Raw genomic sequence first — 12,216 nt, forward strand, 5'->3', positions numbered from 1 at the left:
TTCTTTGTGAAGTTTTTCTCAGTTCACTTTTCAGCCTTCCTGTACATTCACTGTATTCTTCTTGTCCAACAGCCAAATGAAGAGCCTGTGTCCATTTTGTTTTCTCTTTCTCCCTCTGTCAATCCTACATTTATTGTTTTTCATTATTTGTATTACTGTAGCACCTAGGAGCCTAATCATAGACTAGGACTCCCTTGTGCTGCGTGCTATACAGACACAAAACAAAAGAGCTTGCAATTTCTCTGGCAATTTCTTAGTGTTCCATTTTATTTTTAATAATAGTAATATCTAGCTCTTACATAGCACTCTTCATCTGTAGATCTCAAAGCACTTTACAAAGGAGGTCATATCATTAGCCTCATCTTCCTGATGGGGAAACTGAGGCACAGTAGGTGATGGGAATTGCCCAAGGTCACCCACCATGCCAGTGTCAGAGCTAGGAATAGAAATCTGGTCTCCTGAGTCCCAGTCCAGCTTTCTAGCCACTATGTCACACTGCCTCCCTTTTACTCTTTGCTTTCCATGTTCTTTAACTTTCTCCCCCACCCCCCACCCCAGCTATATGAGGTGTTCCATTCTGTTTCTCATCAAATCCCGTATCCTTGTCTGAACACCACAGCTGAAGTGACTTGAAACTGACAGTGCTGTGCTTTTTCTACTCCTGCTTTGATTGCAGAGTGGGTATGTGTTCTTGTCAAGCTACTTCAGCTGTAATGCTGCTCAGATCAGGATCTGTTGTCAAAAACATGTACTGAGGCTTTGACACAATATGCCTTTGGAATGTTAAATTGTTTATTATGGCCATAGTCTCAGTTTGTGGAATCTTGAGTCCTGTAGAGCCTGGGTGAATACATTTTAACTCTTTCCTGGAGTGCTAAAGCACCACTCCTGATCTAAGAACATGAACCTCTGTCTCAGGAGGTGCAAAGCTGTTGTGGTGCTGAAACGCTGAGCCTGTCTGATTTTGATTATATGTAACACTTGCAAAAAACTGACTGTTTTCTTCAAACTGGTGTTAGTGTAGCACTAATGCAGCAGAACCTGATTATTTCTCACTAATGGCTTGGAAGAAGCTGCAAACTGAATTTTGTGAATTAGTGAAGAATTTAAAAGCAAGCAAAGATAATGCATGACACAATATAACACTGATCTCTTATTTTGTAAAAATCTACAAATGAAAAAATACTACTGTACATTTATTAGTATGCTATGAATGGTCAAATAATAAAAGCAATGAACCCTTAATGATAGGAGACCTCACTTCACCCTGTTAAATCACCAGTGATCTAGGGAGTGACCTCCAATTATTTCTGGTGTGGATTAGGAAGATGGGAGAGGGAGGGGGTAACTTTTTTTTTCTTCTGTAAAAGGTGGAGATAAATATATTTAAAAGCCTTCTTCCTTTTCTTAAACTTCTAGGATTGAATCCAATGACCTGCCTTTGTTGGCTGCTATCGCAAGCACTCACTCCCCGTATGTTGCTCAAATACTCTTATAAGTTAAAATCTCAGGATAGTTATTCCCTAAACAAACTACAGGAATCTTGAATGAAGAACAGACATGCCAAGCACCGGTAAAGGGGAACAGTGAGGGAAGCAGGTGATGACACTGCATTCCAACACCTTTTGATTCTACTTTCAGCTGGACACTTTATCTAAAGACTTCAGTTTACATACTGTAAAAGGCATTCAGGTTGGTTTTTTTTACACTCACCTCTGAGTTAACGAATCATGAAGGTGAATGCATCCTTGCCGTCTTTTTAAATGACAAACGTAAACACTACAGCGAACACTGAACTGTCAGCAGAAAACACTGCTTAAAGAAAACCATGAAGTGGCAGTAAAAAGAACAGGTGGAATAGGATGGTTCTTCTAATACTACACTTGTGATCGCATAGTGTTTTGTACGCTTTGGTTGCGGAGCTGGAGTTGTAAACTATGTAAATAGCATTCCTATACAGAGGTGTGTGGATGGACATGAAGTTTTGCAGAACACAAACATCCTTTTGTATTGTAGTAGTGGCCGGCTCAAAACAAGAAACTTGGACTCAGCAGCTGAGTTATGTGGTGTGTTTGAGGTTTATTGTTTCTTTTTCTTTTTTTTTTCTTTTTTTAAGGATAAAAGGAAGCTGCAGCTGCATCTAGTTTTACTGATGAGGAAACAGAATGAGCTCAGATTATAATTAGTGCCACCCCAACATTAGGATGAAGAAGGCTTTTTGAGAGAGGAGGATTTTTTAGGAAGCCTTATGGAATTTCTACTACAAGTTTACATTGTTGCATTTGCAACATTAATAGATTTTTGAGTTTCTGTATGACCTGTAAAATTGGGAATTGGTTCTAAGTCTTAATGGAATTAGATATTGCCATCTGAGATATTTCTGTTTGACAAGCTAACGTACAATATGTTACCAAATGTGTGTGTGTGTGCATACAACAACCAATTGGCATAAACTCAACAAAAGTTTTATTTAAAAAAAAAAATCACTGGTCAAATGCATTGCTACTATTTGGAGATGACTCTTCATTCACACTGAAAGTAGAGGCTGTTTTAAGTGAAACAAAGAGGACAATGACAAGCCTGGACATCCATGATTTATTAGAATGAACATTCACCAACATCCACTATCATTCTACAGAACTTTTGCACTATCATCTCAATGCCTTCTGATCTATTAAGGATTAAATGCTTTGAAGAAGAAACTTGCCCATTAGGTCAAATAGTTCATAGCACCAGTCTCTATTGTTCCATACAATAGTATACAATTATATAAAATTCTCTGCTCATAGGCACAGTTAACTTTACTATTTACATGCAAGGTATGCACAGCAAGGTACAAAGTTACATTTTTCATCAAACACTATTTAGCAGCATATGAAACTATTTAGACCAAGAAAGGGCAAAAGGAAATAAAAACATTATTTTCAAAGAAAGGAAGCGAGAGGCAAGGAACCCACCCAAGCAGAGTGTTAGACTATCAAATCTTCTATGGAAACACAGACATGAGTAGCATAGGGCACTTTTGGCACTTGATATTAAGCTGTCTAAATACTTGTTTAGAAACATGAACTCTTTCTACTAGAATCATTACTGCCTGCTAGGATTCATTAATTGGCTCACTGAACCATCCGTGCTGGTGATTCCAGAATTCCCAGCACTGGAGGGACCCATTTAAGCACAGTTTCAGTTTATACTGCCCTGATAATTGGGTTTTCTAAAGAGAATCTTCAATAATTAAAGTGAAAAAAGGTGAGTACTATGGGGGTTTTCATTTTGTTCTAAATGTGACAAAGAATTTTCCTTAAATCTTGTTAGTCTGTCTCTCTCTCTCTCTCTTTCTGAGAGGAAAGTGTAGATTTACCATGAGAAATTTCCATGCAGGTTTGTTTGTCCAAGTTGAATGACTCTTAATTTCCAGGTATGATTTCTAAACAGATAAGATTGTTTAAGATCTTGTTTCTCCAATCTAACATTCCAGGAGTCTCCTTTTGCATAGTACTTACAGAGTATGTCTACACAGCAATGAAACACCCATGGATGGCCCGTGTCAGCTAACTCAGTTTGCAGGTATATAAAATTGCAGTGTAGACTTTCAGGCTTGGGCTGGAGCATAGACTGTGGAACACTTCCTCCTCATGGGGTCCCAGAGGCCATGCTTCACCCCAAGCCCAAATGTCTACACTGCAGTATTGACCTGGGCCAGTCAAGGGTGTTTAATTGCACTGTAGACATTTAGTCCTTTTCCCCAATGTGCTCTTCAGAATGGCTACAATCTTCCTGAGGTTTGGGTTATCTCTTATTACTGATACATGAAGAAATCTGCTTGCCCTAATTTGGTTCCCCTGAGCTGCTTTGACCTCCACTTCATGGTTTGCTTGAAACCAAATGACATAGCAAGTGCACCTGTTGTCAAACTTCCCCTCTCCGCTTAGTAAGTGTGTAGGTGTGTGTAGTGACTTCCCTTGTAAGTATGCATGAATTCTGTATTTTATTCATTCTCGTTACTTCATGCCCTGCAGTTTTTCATAGTAATTAAGTTTGTCTAGTTCCTGTTCATGTTCAACAAAAAATGGCTTGTCTTGCTTCCGTCTGAACTGACTTGAGTCCCAGTTTTGCAGAGAGATGCCTGCAAGCGGACCTCTGTATCCACATGGCGCACCACTGAAGGCAAGTCAACCTGCACACATCATGTTGCAGGATTAGAACCTTGATCAGAAATCCTTAATTTACTACTTACCCCCAACAAATGCTGCTGTTTGATAAAATTGTACGTTAATTTAAGGAGATATATGAATTGATGATTCCAATGCACTCAATTTCCTCAGCCCAATATAAAATCTTTACAGTGTTGTTACTGCCCTTTATATAACTCTTTGCTGCTCTTCACAAATTACACAATGAGACTGCCCTATTTTTAGTCTCAAATTTCATTTCTAAAATTAAGGTTTGTATAATTCATTTTAAAAAAATGTTGGCTTTAGTCTAAAGAAACTTAAATATTTCTCCCTCCCACCAAATATACTACCTCAATTGACAGGATACTACCTTCAGGGCTTCTTCAACTTTGTAAGGCTTACCTGTTGAACATTTTTGTAGCATCTTGCTGGTTGGGCAAGTTAGTGTGGCATGACAGAGCAGTAAGTATGTACAAATGTTGTTGTGTTAGACATCTTTATAGCATGTTTCAGTTTTATTTTTTTAATAGAATGAACAGTGGTATGAATGTACAGGAAAAATGTTTAAAACTTACAGTGAAATAAAAATGTAGCTTAAATCTTCAAGGTTCCAAAGCTTTTTTATTTTTATCAGTATTATAAATCTTTTGTAAACTTCTTAATACATATTTTTCTTAGTTTTCAAGTGAGGCTGAGTAATCTTTCAAAAGCCTACAGAAATGCAGTTTACACATTCCAATGTAAAAAATGCACACTCTTCAGATTAAATTAAACGTTTACAAACCTGGGGGAGAAATGCCAATACAGGTGAACACTAAGCTGTGGGACTGCATAAAATTGAAGTCTCTTAATCTAAAGCAGTTTCAATAAGAGTTAAACATTTTAATCTAGTTTATAGCTTCCCAAATTATTAATGAATCTTAACTGTAGTTCTTTTGCCTCAAATGTATGAATATATACTTTTAATTCTGTGTGTGTTTCATAGCTATAATTTGGAGGACAAAATTATAAATAAGTTGTTTTGCTTGTATATTTTCACTCTTGAAAGTGAAAAGCCCTTTTTCAAAATATCAAACTGTTGTATGTAAAGGTGACACAACTTGGTCACTATCTAAAGCAAGATTTCCCTCTCCCCACCCTCCTCTCTTGACTTGACTTAAAAGGACTCAGATCAGAATTGAGTCTAAACTGCCAATTATACGCTATACATTAGCTACTCCAGGTAAATGGATTAAAATGACATACATAACTGGTTATCCATACTAGAAGCAAATCTGATTGTGTTGCTATTGCATGTTTTATTAATGGATTTCCATTTTTTAGGATTGACTGACTGGCTACCAGTATCAAACCGTGTGGAAATTTTTTTCTTCCTGCTGTTTATGTACAGTATAATTTTGGTCTATTTCTTTGCGAAATTTGGTGCAATAAACTCTTTGAATTCAGTTTAAATTGTCTTATGTATCTTTTTTTTTTTTTTTCATTTTAAATCTCTTCCTGGAAATGTTTTTCTGCTTCTGGTGGATAAAGCTCAGATTGAACACTGCATGGATGGGTACAATTGGCTACCATTACCATTACCAGTAGTGCAGCAGCAGATATGACATCGTAATACAGTCTTCGCAAGGTTCGGGGGCTTATGTTATCTAAACTCTACTCAAATCTATAGATGCCCCCTCCCCATTTATACCCAGACAAATGCTGATACCTTAAAAGTGATCTGTGAGCAGAAATGAAAATTGAGAATGAATGTGCCGAATGCCCTCGCTAATTAGGTTCTGTGGAGGAACTAAGTATCTCTTAATTCAATAGATCTCACATAGGCCTGTGGCTGTTTCCAGGTTCACTCCTTACTCCCCCACGCAACCTCCAATGTATTTTAAAACATCTTTTAAAAAGGAATTATTTGGAAAATGCACTGCTTTAACATTATATTGGTGAGGCAGGGGGAGATATCAACTTGCATGAAACTCTCTGGCCCAACTTATCACTACACCTACATGTTCCAGGGTGTAAATGTTCAGAAGGTGTCAACAGCAACCTCTGAACTGGCTAGAAGGCTTTTTATAATATCTATATGACTTTATTTTAAAAACAAAACTATTTTATACTTGTCCGTGCGCCAAGTACCCTAAGAGCTTGAGGTTCTGTATTTGTATTTTTGTGCTTAACTCAATTTTCTGGTGCTTTTTTTTTTTAATGTTCACCTCCATGAACAATCACAGACTTCACCAGATTTCCAGTTGTTTCGGGGCAGTTTTTTATGCCAATCTATCACCTTTCTAAAGCTTCCAAGCTGGATACTGTCCAGAGTACACCAAGCAACTCTCCAGTCCGGAGGCTTCAGAGCAACATGAGATTTGAATGGAGAAACCGTAGAAGCGACTGGATCTGTTGGCCTTGCATCCGATCATTACATACAAGGAGAGAGGATTAATGTAACAATTTTTTCCACCCTTATGTTTGGGAATAGAGCTGAAGTACAGTCTGGTTTATATCTTTATAACCACGTATCCCATCTTCAGTTTGAACTCCATAAAGATTAGTAATATCTCAGGCTGAAGGGGACAAGAAAAATAACTCCAGGCATCAAGTTCTCCTCACAGTGCATCTCCCTGAAATGGCGTCAGTTTCTTTTATTTTGTAGCAGTAACTGTAAATTTTGTAGCCTTTTGACATATATCTGGAATCTCCTACAGTGCTTGGTGTGGTATCACGCTCTGTCCCATACAGGCACGCTCAGTGAATACAACTTCGTTGTACTGTACTGTCACTATGATTTCACGCTCACTCACTTTGTGGTGAACTGTCCTTTATATAGGACTCTTACCAAAACAGTGACCTTTTAAGGTAAACAGAATTTAGTGCTCATGAGACTGAAAGCCTAGTAGCATACAGAGTACATTGGCACAGCTGTGCCTCTGAGTCATAATCCTGACTTGCATTTTCCCTTGTTGGTCTAGGCCTTAACCAGAGCACCATTTGTGCTGAGTTATGTGGTTACCTCATGTTGAGTGAAAACTTCTTCTTAGGCTTAGGAGGAGTCCATAAAACAGATCTTTACTTGTGACTTAATAAGGCCGAGAACTCTAGATAATGCATTGACCCTAACAATTCGGTAGTTCTGCAGAAAAGGACCTGGGGATTACAGTGGATGAGAAGCTGGATATGAGTCAACAGTGTGCCCTTGTTGCTAAGAAGGCTAACGGCATATAGTAGGAGCACTGGCAGCAGATCGAAGGAAGTGATTATTCCCCTCGATTCGGAATTGGTGAAGCCACATCTGGAGTATTGCGTCCAGTGTTGGGCTCCCCACTACAGAAAGGATGTGGACAAATTGGAGAGACTCCAGTGGAGAGCAACGAAAATGATCAGGGGGCTGGGGCATATGACTTACAAGGACAGGCTGAGGGAACTGGGGATATTTAGTCTGCAGAAGAGAAGAGTGAGGGGGGGATTTGATAGCAGCCTTCAATTACTTGAAGGGGGGTTCCAAAGAGGATGGAGATCAGCTGTTCTCAGTGGTGGCAGATGACAGAAGAAGCAGCAATGGTCTCAAGTTGCACTGGGGGAGGTCTAGGTTGGATATTAGGAAAAACTATTTCACTAGGAGGGTGGTGAAGCACTGAAATGGGTTACCTAGGGAGGTGGTGGAATCTCCATCCTTAGAGGTTTTTAAGGCCCAGAATGACACAGCCATTAGGATGATTGACTTGGGGTTGGTCCTGCTTTGAGCAGGAGGTTGAACTAGATGACCTCCTGAGGTCTCTTCCGACCCTAATCTTCTACGATTCTATGATTTTTTTATGTTGTTTTGGGTACATTTTATGAATGAATGAGGGGTTGAGGATGGGACAGGATGTCAGCAGTTGGACAAGAAGCAGGAGCATAAATTGAATGGTATCAACAGGAGCTGTAGATCAGTACACATGCAACACCCAGGTAGAAGGGTCAGAAAGTAGGAGAGGGTGTGTACAACTGCCAAAAAAAACCCAAACGTAGACTCTCTGAGCCTGACCATGAATAATAAAACTGATAAAGTATTCAAACCAGATTAAGGCAGTCAAGGCTTGGGAATGTAATTTTTCACTATTAACCTCAATTCCATGATTTGACACTTGCCAACAAAATTCAGGATTTGTTTCAAAACTGTGTCCTGAAACAAAATAATCCTAATACTTACTAGTGGCAGATACCTGGTTTGAGACTTATTTTCCATTAAATAAATGGCAACTGGAATTACAAAGCTGGTGGTGATGTACCTTATCTACTTTTTATTGAAGACCACTATTATTTTTTTTTAACCCCAGTGGGCTGCAATTGATAGAACTACTGTGGACTATATGCTAACTCTGGTGTAAAACAAAGAAATATTGTGTTTTAAAGAATAGCTTTTCCCTCCAGTACAGGAGACATGATAAAATATAGGTAGGATGAAGTCAGTTCAACAACCAGTGATGGATTAATATATTCTTGTTGTTCTGTCTTCTGTAATACACAACTGAAGGAAAAGCAATGGAGTGAAACTAAAAATGAAAGAGGATTTTAGATGTGGGAAAAGGTAGCTGGGTGGGTTGGTAAACAAAACACAAGACTCTGACCTTATGATACTTCTGTTCCCACGTAAAATTAGCTTAATTGCTACATACTAATAATCCTCATGCTGAAAAACTACCCTTGTAATATGTCACAGTCAATCTTCTGTTTGGCACAATCCCAGGACTAAGACAGTCTAAGAATTACAAGTATGAACTGCATGTTGTCCAGAGAGCCCTCAAGGTCAAGACAGCACTCGCGAGCTTATGAGTGACTGTCTCAAGCTTTTAAAAATAAATGCAGTCTCCTATAAACTGAATTTTGGAGTTATAACAATCCCATGGTGATCTAGTAAAAGCCTTTATGACAAAAGGAAAGTTCCATTGCTCCTTCTATGAGAGAAGAGGTTCCCGTACAGAGAGCAATCTGTTGCCCTGTTACGGATGGAGTGAGAATGGTTTTCAGCTGTAGAAGAATGGATTCATGAGTACATTTTCATGGCCTTTCCCCTACCACAGAGTGCTGAGGTGATTGGGGTATCCAACTTGAATTATATGGAAAGAGGACTGGAGCTGGTATCTGAGCAACAAGAAAGTGGGTCCCCATTCTGGAACTGAATTCCAACACTGCGTATAACCATTTCGTTTCAGATATGAACTGTTGGGCAGTTTTATTTTACTGTTGTACCTCTGTGGCCTAGGAGTGTGTGCGCACGCACACAAAAAAGCCTAGACGGTTAATCTCCTCTTGGTATTTGTTTACTTATCACTAACAAACCAGTAATGCTTTGGCGTCTATTAGTGTTACAACTATTCCTGTGTTCCTAGAATACTGTACACTACAGGTGCTAAGACATGTTTTTTGAGATTCAATATAGGCCCTAAAAACCTGCATAGGGACTGGCCTGCTGATGCTGATCACTTTAGTTTTAAGCAGGTTTATTTAGCTAAACTTTCTTCTAGAACAGAGTCTATGATTCCCCAGACAGCAAATTGTTCCCCATTTAAAAAGTGTTGCCAAGCCCTACAGCACCAGGACCAACTCTAAGAAGCCAGCCTCCTCCTTCCATCTATCATTTTCTTGCCACTACCACAGTCTCAAGTTGAAATTTTTCAGCCATACCTCTGTTAGGGAAAGTACTGTACCTTTAACCTTGGAAGCGCAGATCCCCTTGATGACCAGCTGTCCCTGGTCATTGCAGCCCATTTGCTCTTTGCATGATAGAAGTTGTCATAGTCAGTGCAATTCCAAGCAAGCCTGCCCCTAGTGTTGCAGCCTTGTAGATCAAGAATACTGGGTGGAGGCTGCCTAAAATTTAAAAAGAGGGAAAAAAATCACCCCTGAAAGTAAGAAGTTAGTTTATTCCTGGTGCCACTATTTTGAGTATTCTCGTTCAGAAATCTTTACATAAGATTTTGATATCTCTAATAGGAAAGGGTTCTTAATTCTAAAGACTTGTTGACCAGGGACTTCTGACAAGATTTCTTCTATTAATACTTATGCCTATTCTTCTTCCCCAGAACAAAGAGGAATACAGATCTAAATATGCCAGCTTGCTGCAGTAGAGGACGTAACTTGTAGGTACCAATGTTTCAAGCTATATAAAGTAACAGTCTAGTATTTATACTGTACAGACGAAGCCCACCTAGGCCAGTGCTCTGTTCTGTCATGCAGGACTTCCAAGTTAGATAACCTGTCTCTTTTCCCTAGCTTGCAGGGAATGGGAGTAGTACCTCATGCTACTCAATGGCAAACACTTTTATGTGACAGATGCAGAGCTGATATGTAATAGTATTATGACTAATGCTATGTAATTTTATTAACACTATGACTTGGTCAGTAAGGGGAAGTGTCTTAGGAGTAATGGAGGGTTTACGCGCTTATAATATGTGAATTCAGTGGGGTCTGTGTATGAAAGCGACACAATGGCTTTCCAGAAAAGAACACTCATATATACACTTTAAAAACAGTGGAGCAAGCTGTTAGCTTCAAGGATCCTGTCTCAAACAAGTTGCAAACCTTGTTTTGCTGAAGCTGGGAGCTTGGTGATTAGAAGAGGGCTAAAGAGTTAAAACGTTCACTTGTCAGAACTGTCCAGGGAGACAGACTGACAGAGAGGGAGTCTTAAAAAGCTGGACTTTCCCAGGGCCAGGGACACCTTAGGAAAAAGTCAGACATGTACAGTCTCGTTTATTGTTCTTAAGATACGATATATTTTTCCTCTGAATGCTTTTCTTCTATATGAATAAAATTTTGTTTTGAGGAAGCTGTTGGTCACTGATTACCAGTTATTGTCCCAAAGGGAACAGAATTGCAGAGTCTGGGCATAAGTCAAACCTGCTGTGGTAAATCATGGTTGATGCACAGTAGATTGCAACACAGGGGCAAGTCTGATAGTGGGAGAATTGTGTGATTCCACAAGAGGCCTGAGACCTAGAGTAGGTGCACTCGGAGACCAGGAGGGGTCTGAGGTGCAGTTAGCCTGGTAACTTTGACAGCCTACACACGTGCTGTAGTTAGTGCCTCTAAGCCTTTGTCTTCATTACCAAATTTGATTGGTAGGACACACGTGAAGAATCAGATTAACTAAAGTGATGCAGACCACAACTTTGCCCTTAATGCAGACAAGGGCAAGCTGTGATCACCACTGTTATCAACCAATCACAGTTGAACTTCAGGAGCTGTTATCCTATATTTGTGTTCAAATACTCGTTAAGGTTACCATAACTTGTCACCATGACACAGTTCACAGCTCGTCCTTGTCTATTCAGACTGCAAAATCCTTGCTCAGTAATATCATGGATAGCTTAACTTTTCCCTCCTTATGTTCTAACATAATCAGATTTTGTAGTGAAAATGAGACCTCAGACTCTTAGGGTATGTCTACATTGCAATGTAAGCCCAGGGTTAGTGGGACTTGAGTCAGCAGATCCTGGGTTAGAGAACCCAGGGCTTGAGCATCCACGATGATTGTCAACCCTAGATTAAGAATTTTCTAACGTGGGCTCAAATCTGGGGCACTAGTGTCCAAAGTGCTGCACGCAGACACAAGTCAAACCAACTGTATTCCAGACTCCTTTTTGCCCTCCCAAAATGTGGCCACTCTATCCCTTTGATTATGGTGCAGCGTGGGAAAACTTGACTGTCCAGGCTGTACGTTATAGGAAGTTTGAACAACCAGCCAACACATCCTGGCCAGCATCATTTTGGTCCACGTTCTCCCAGCTACCAGAGCCAGCAGTGTGAATGAGGTGCCTTTTGAAGAACTCTCCCTTGTGATTTCACTCCTGTTTCAGGAACAGGCACATATGCTGGGGGACATTTTCTGACCCACTGGAGGCACCTGACAGAGCTTCTGATGGAGCAGGAGGAGGAAGACACAAACATTGCAAATTCAAACTGATGCTGCTTATGATACTCTGTATTGCTGCTGATGCCCCCTTCGCAGACCGGAGCTTCTGGAGCAGGGCCACAAGCACACACTGGTGGGACCACATTGTCATAC

At 39.8% G+C, this 12,216-nt stretch overlaps 2 protein-coding genes across 3 annotated transcripts in view; one reads left to right on the top strand and one right to left on the bottom strand.

The window, feature by feature from the left end:
• Nucleotides 1–5,656, top strand: part of FNIP2 (folliculin interacting protein 2) — an 87,137-nt gene extending 81,481 nt beyond the window's left edge. For both annotated transcript variants that reach the window (XM_074951081.1, XM_074951082.1), the window contains one exon: nucleotides 1,420–5,656. In XM_074951081.1, coding sequence (XP_074807182.1) covers nucleotides 1,420–1,498 — 79 coding nt within the window. In that variant the 3' untranslated portion in view covers nucleotides 1,499–5,656. The remainder of the gene's footprint in view (nucleotides 1–1,419) is intronic.
• SPMIP2 (sperm microtubule inner protein 2) overlaps nucleotides 1,285–12,216 on the bottom strand; it is a 58,902-nt gene continuing 47,970 nt past the window's right edge. Inside the window, exons 4-5 of the mRNA XM_074951083.1 lie at nucleotides 9,857–10,019; nucleotides 1,285–4,177 (exon numbers count right to left, since the gene is read on the bottom strand). Coding sequence (XP_074807184.1) covers nucleotides 4,043–4,177; nucleotides 9,857–10,019 — 298 coding nt within the window. The 3' untranslated portion in view covers nucleotides 1,285–4,042. The remainder of the gene's footprint in view (nucleotides 4,178–9,856; nucleotides 10,020–12,216) is intronic.

The sequence above is a fragment of the Natator depressus genome, chromosome 4 (assembly GCF_965152275.1).
Source record: "Natator depressus isolate rNatDep1 chromosome 4, rNatDep2.hap1, whole genome shotgun sequence".
NCBI lineage: Eukaryota > Metazoa > Chordata > Testudines > Cheloniidae > Natator > Natator depressus.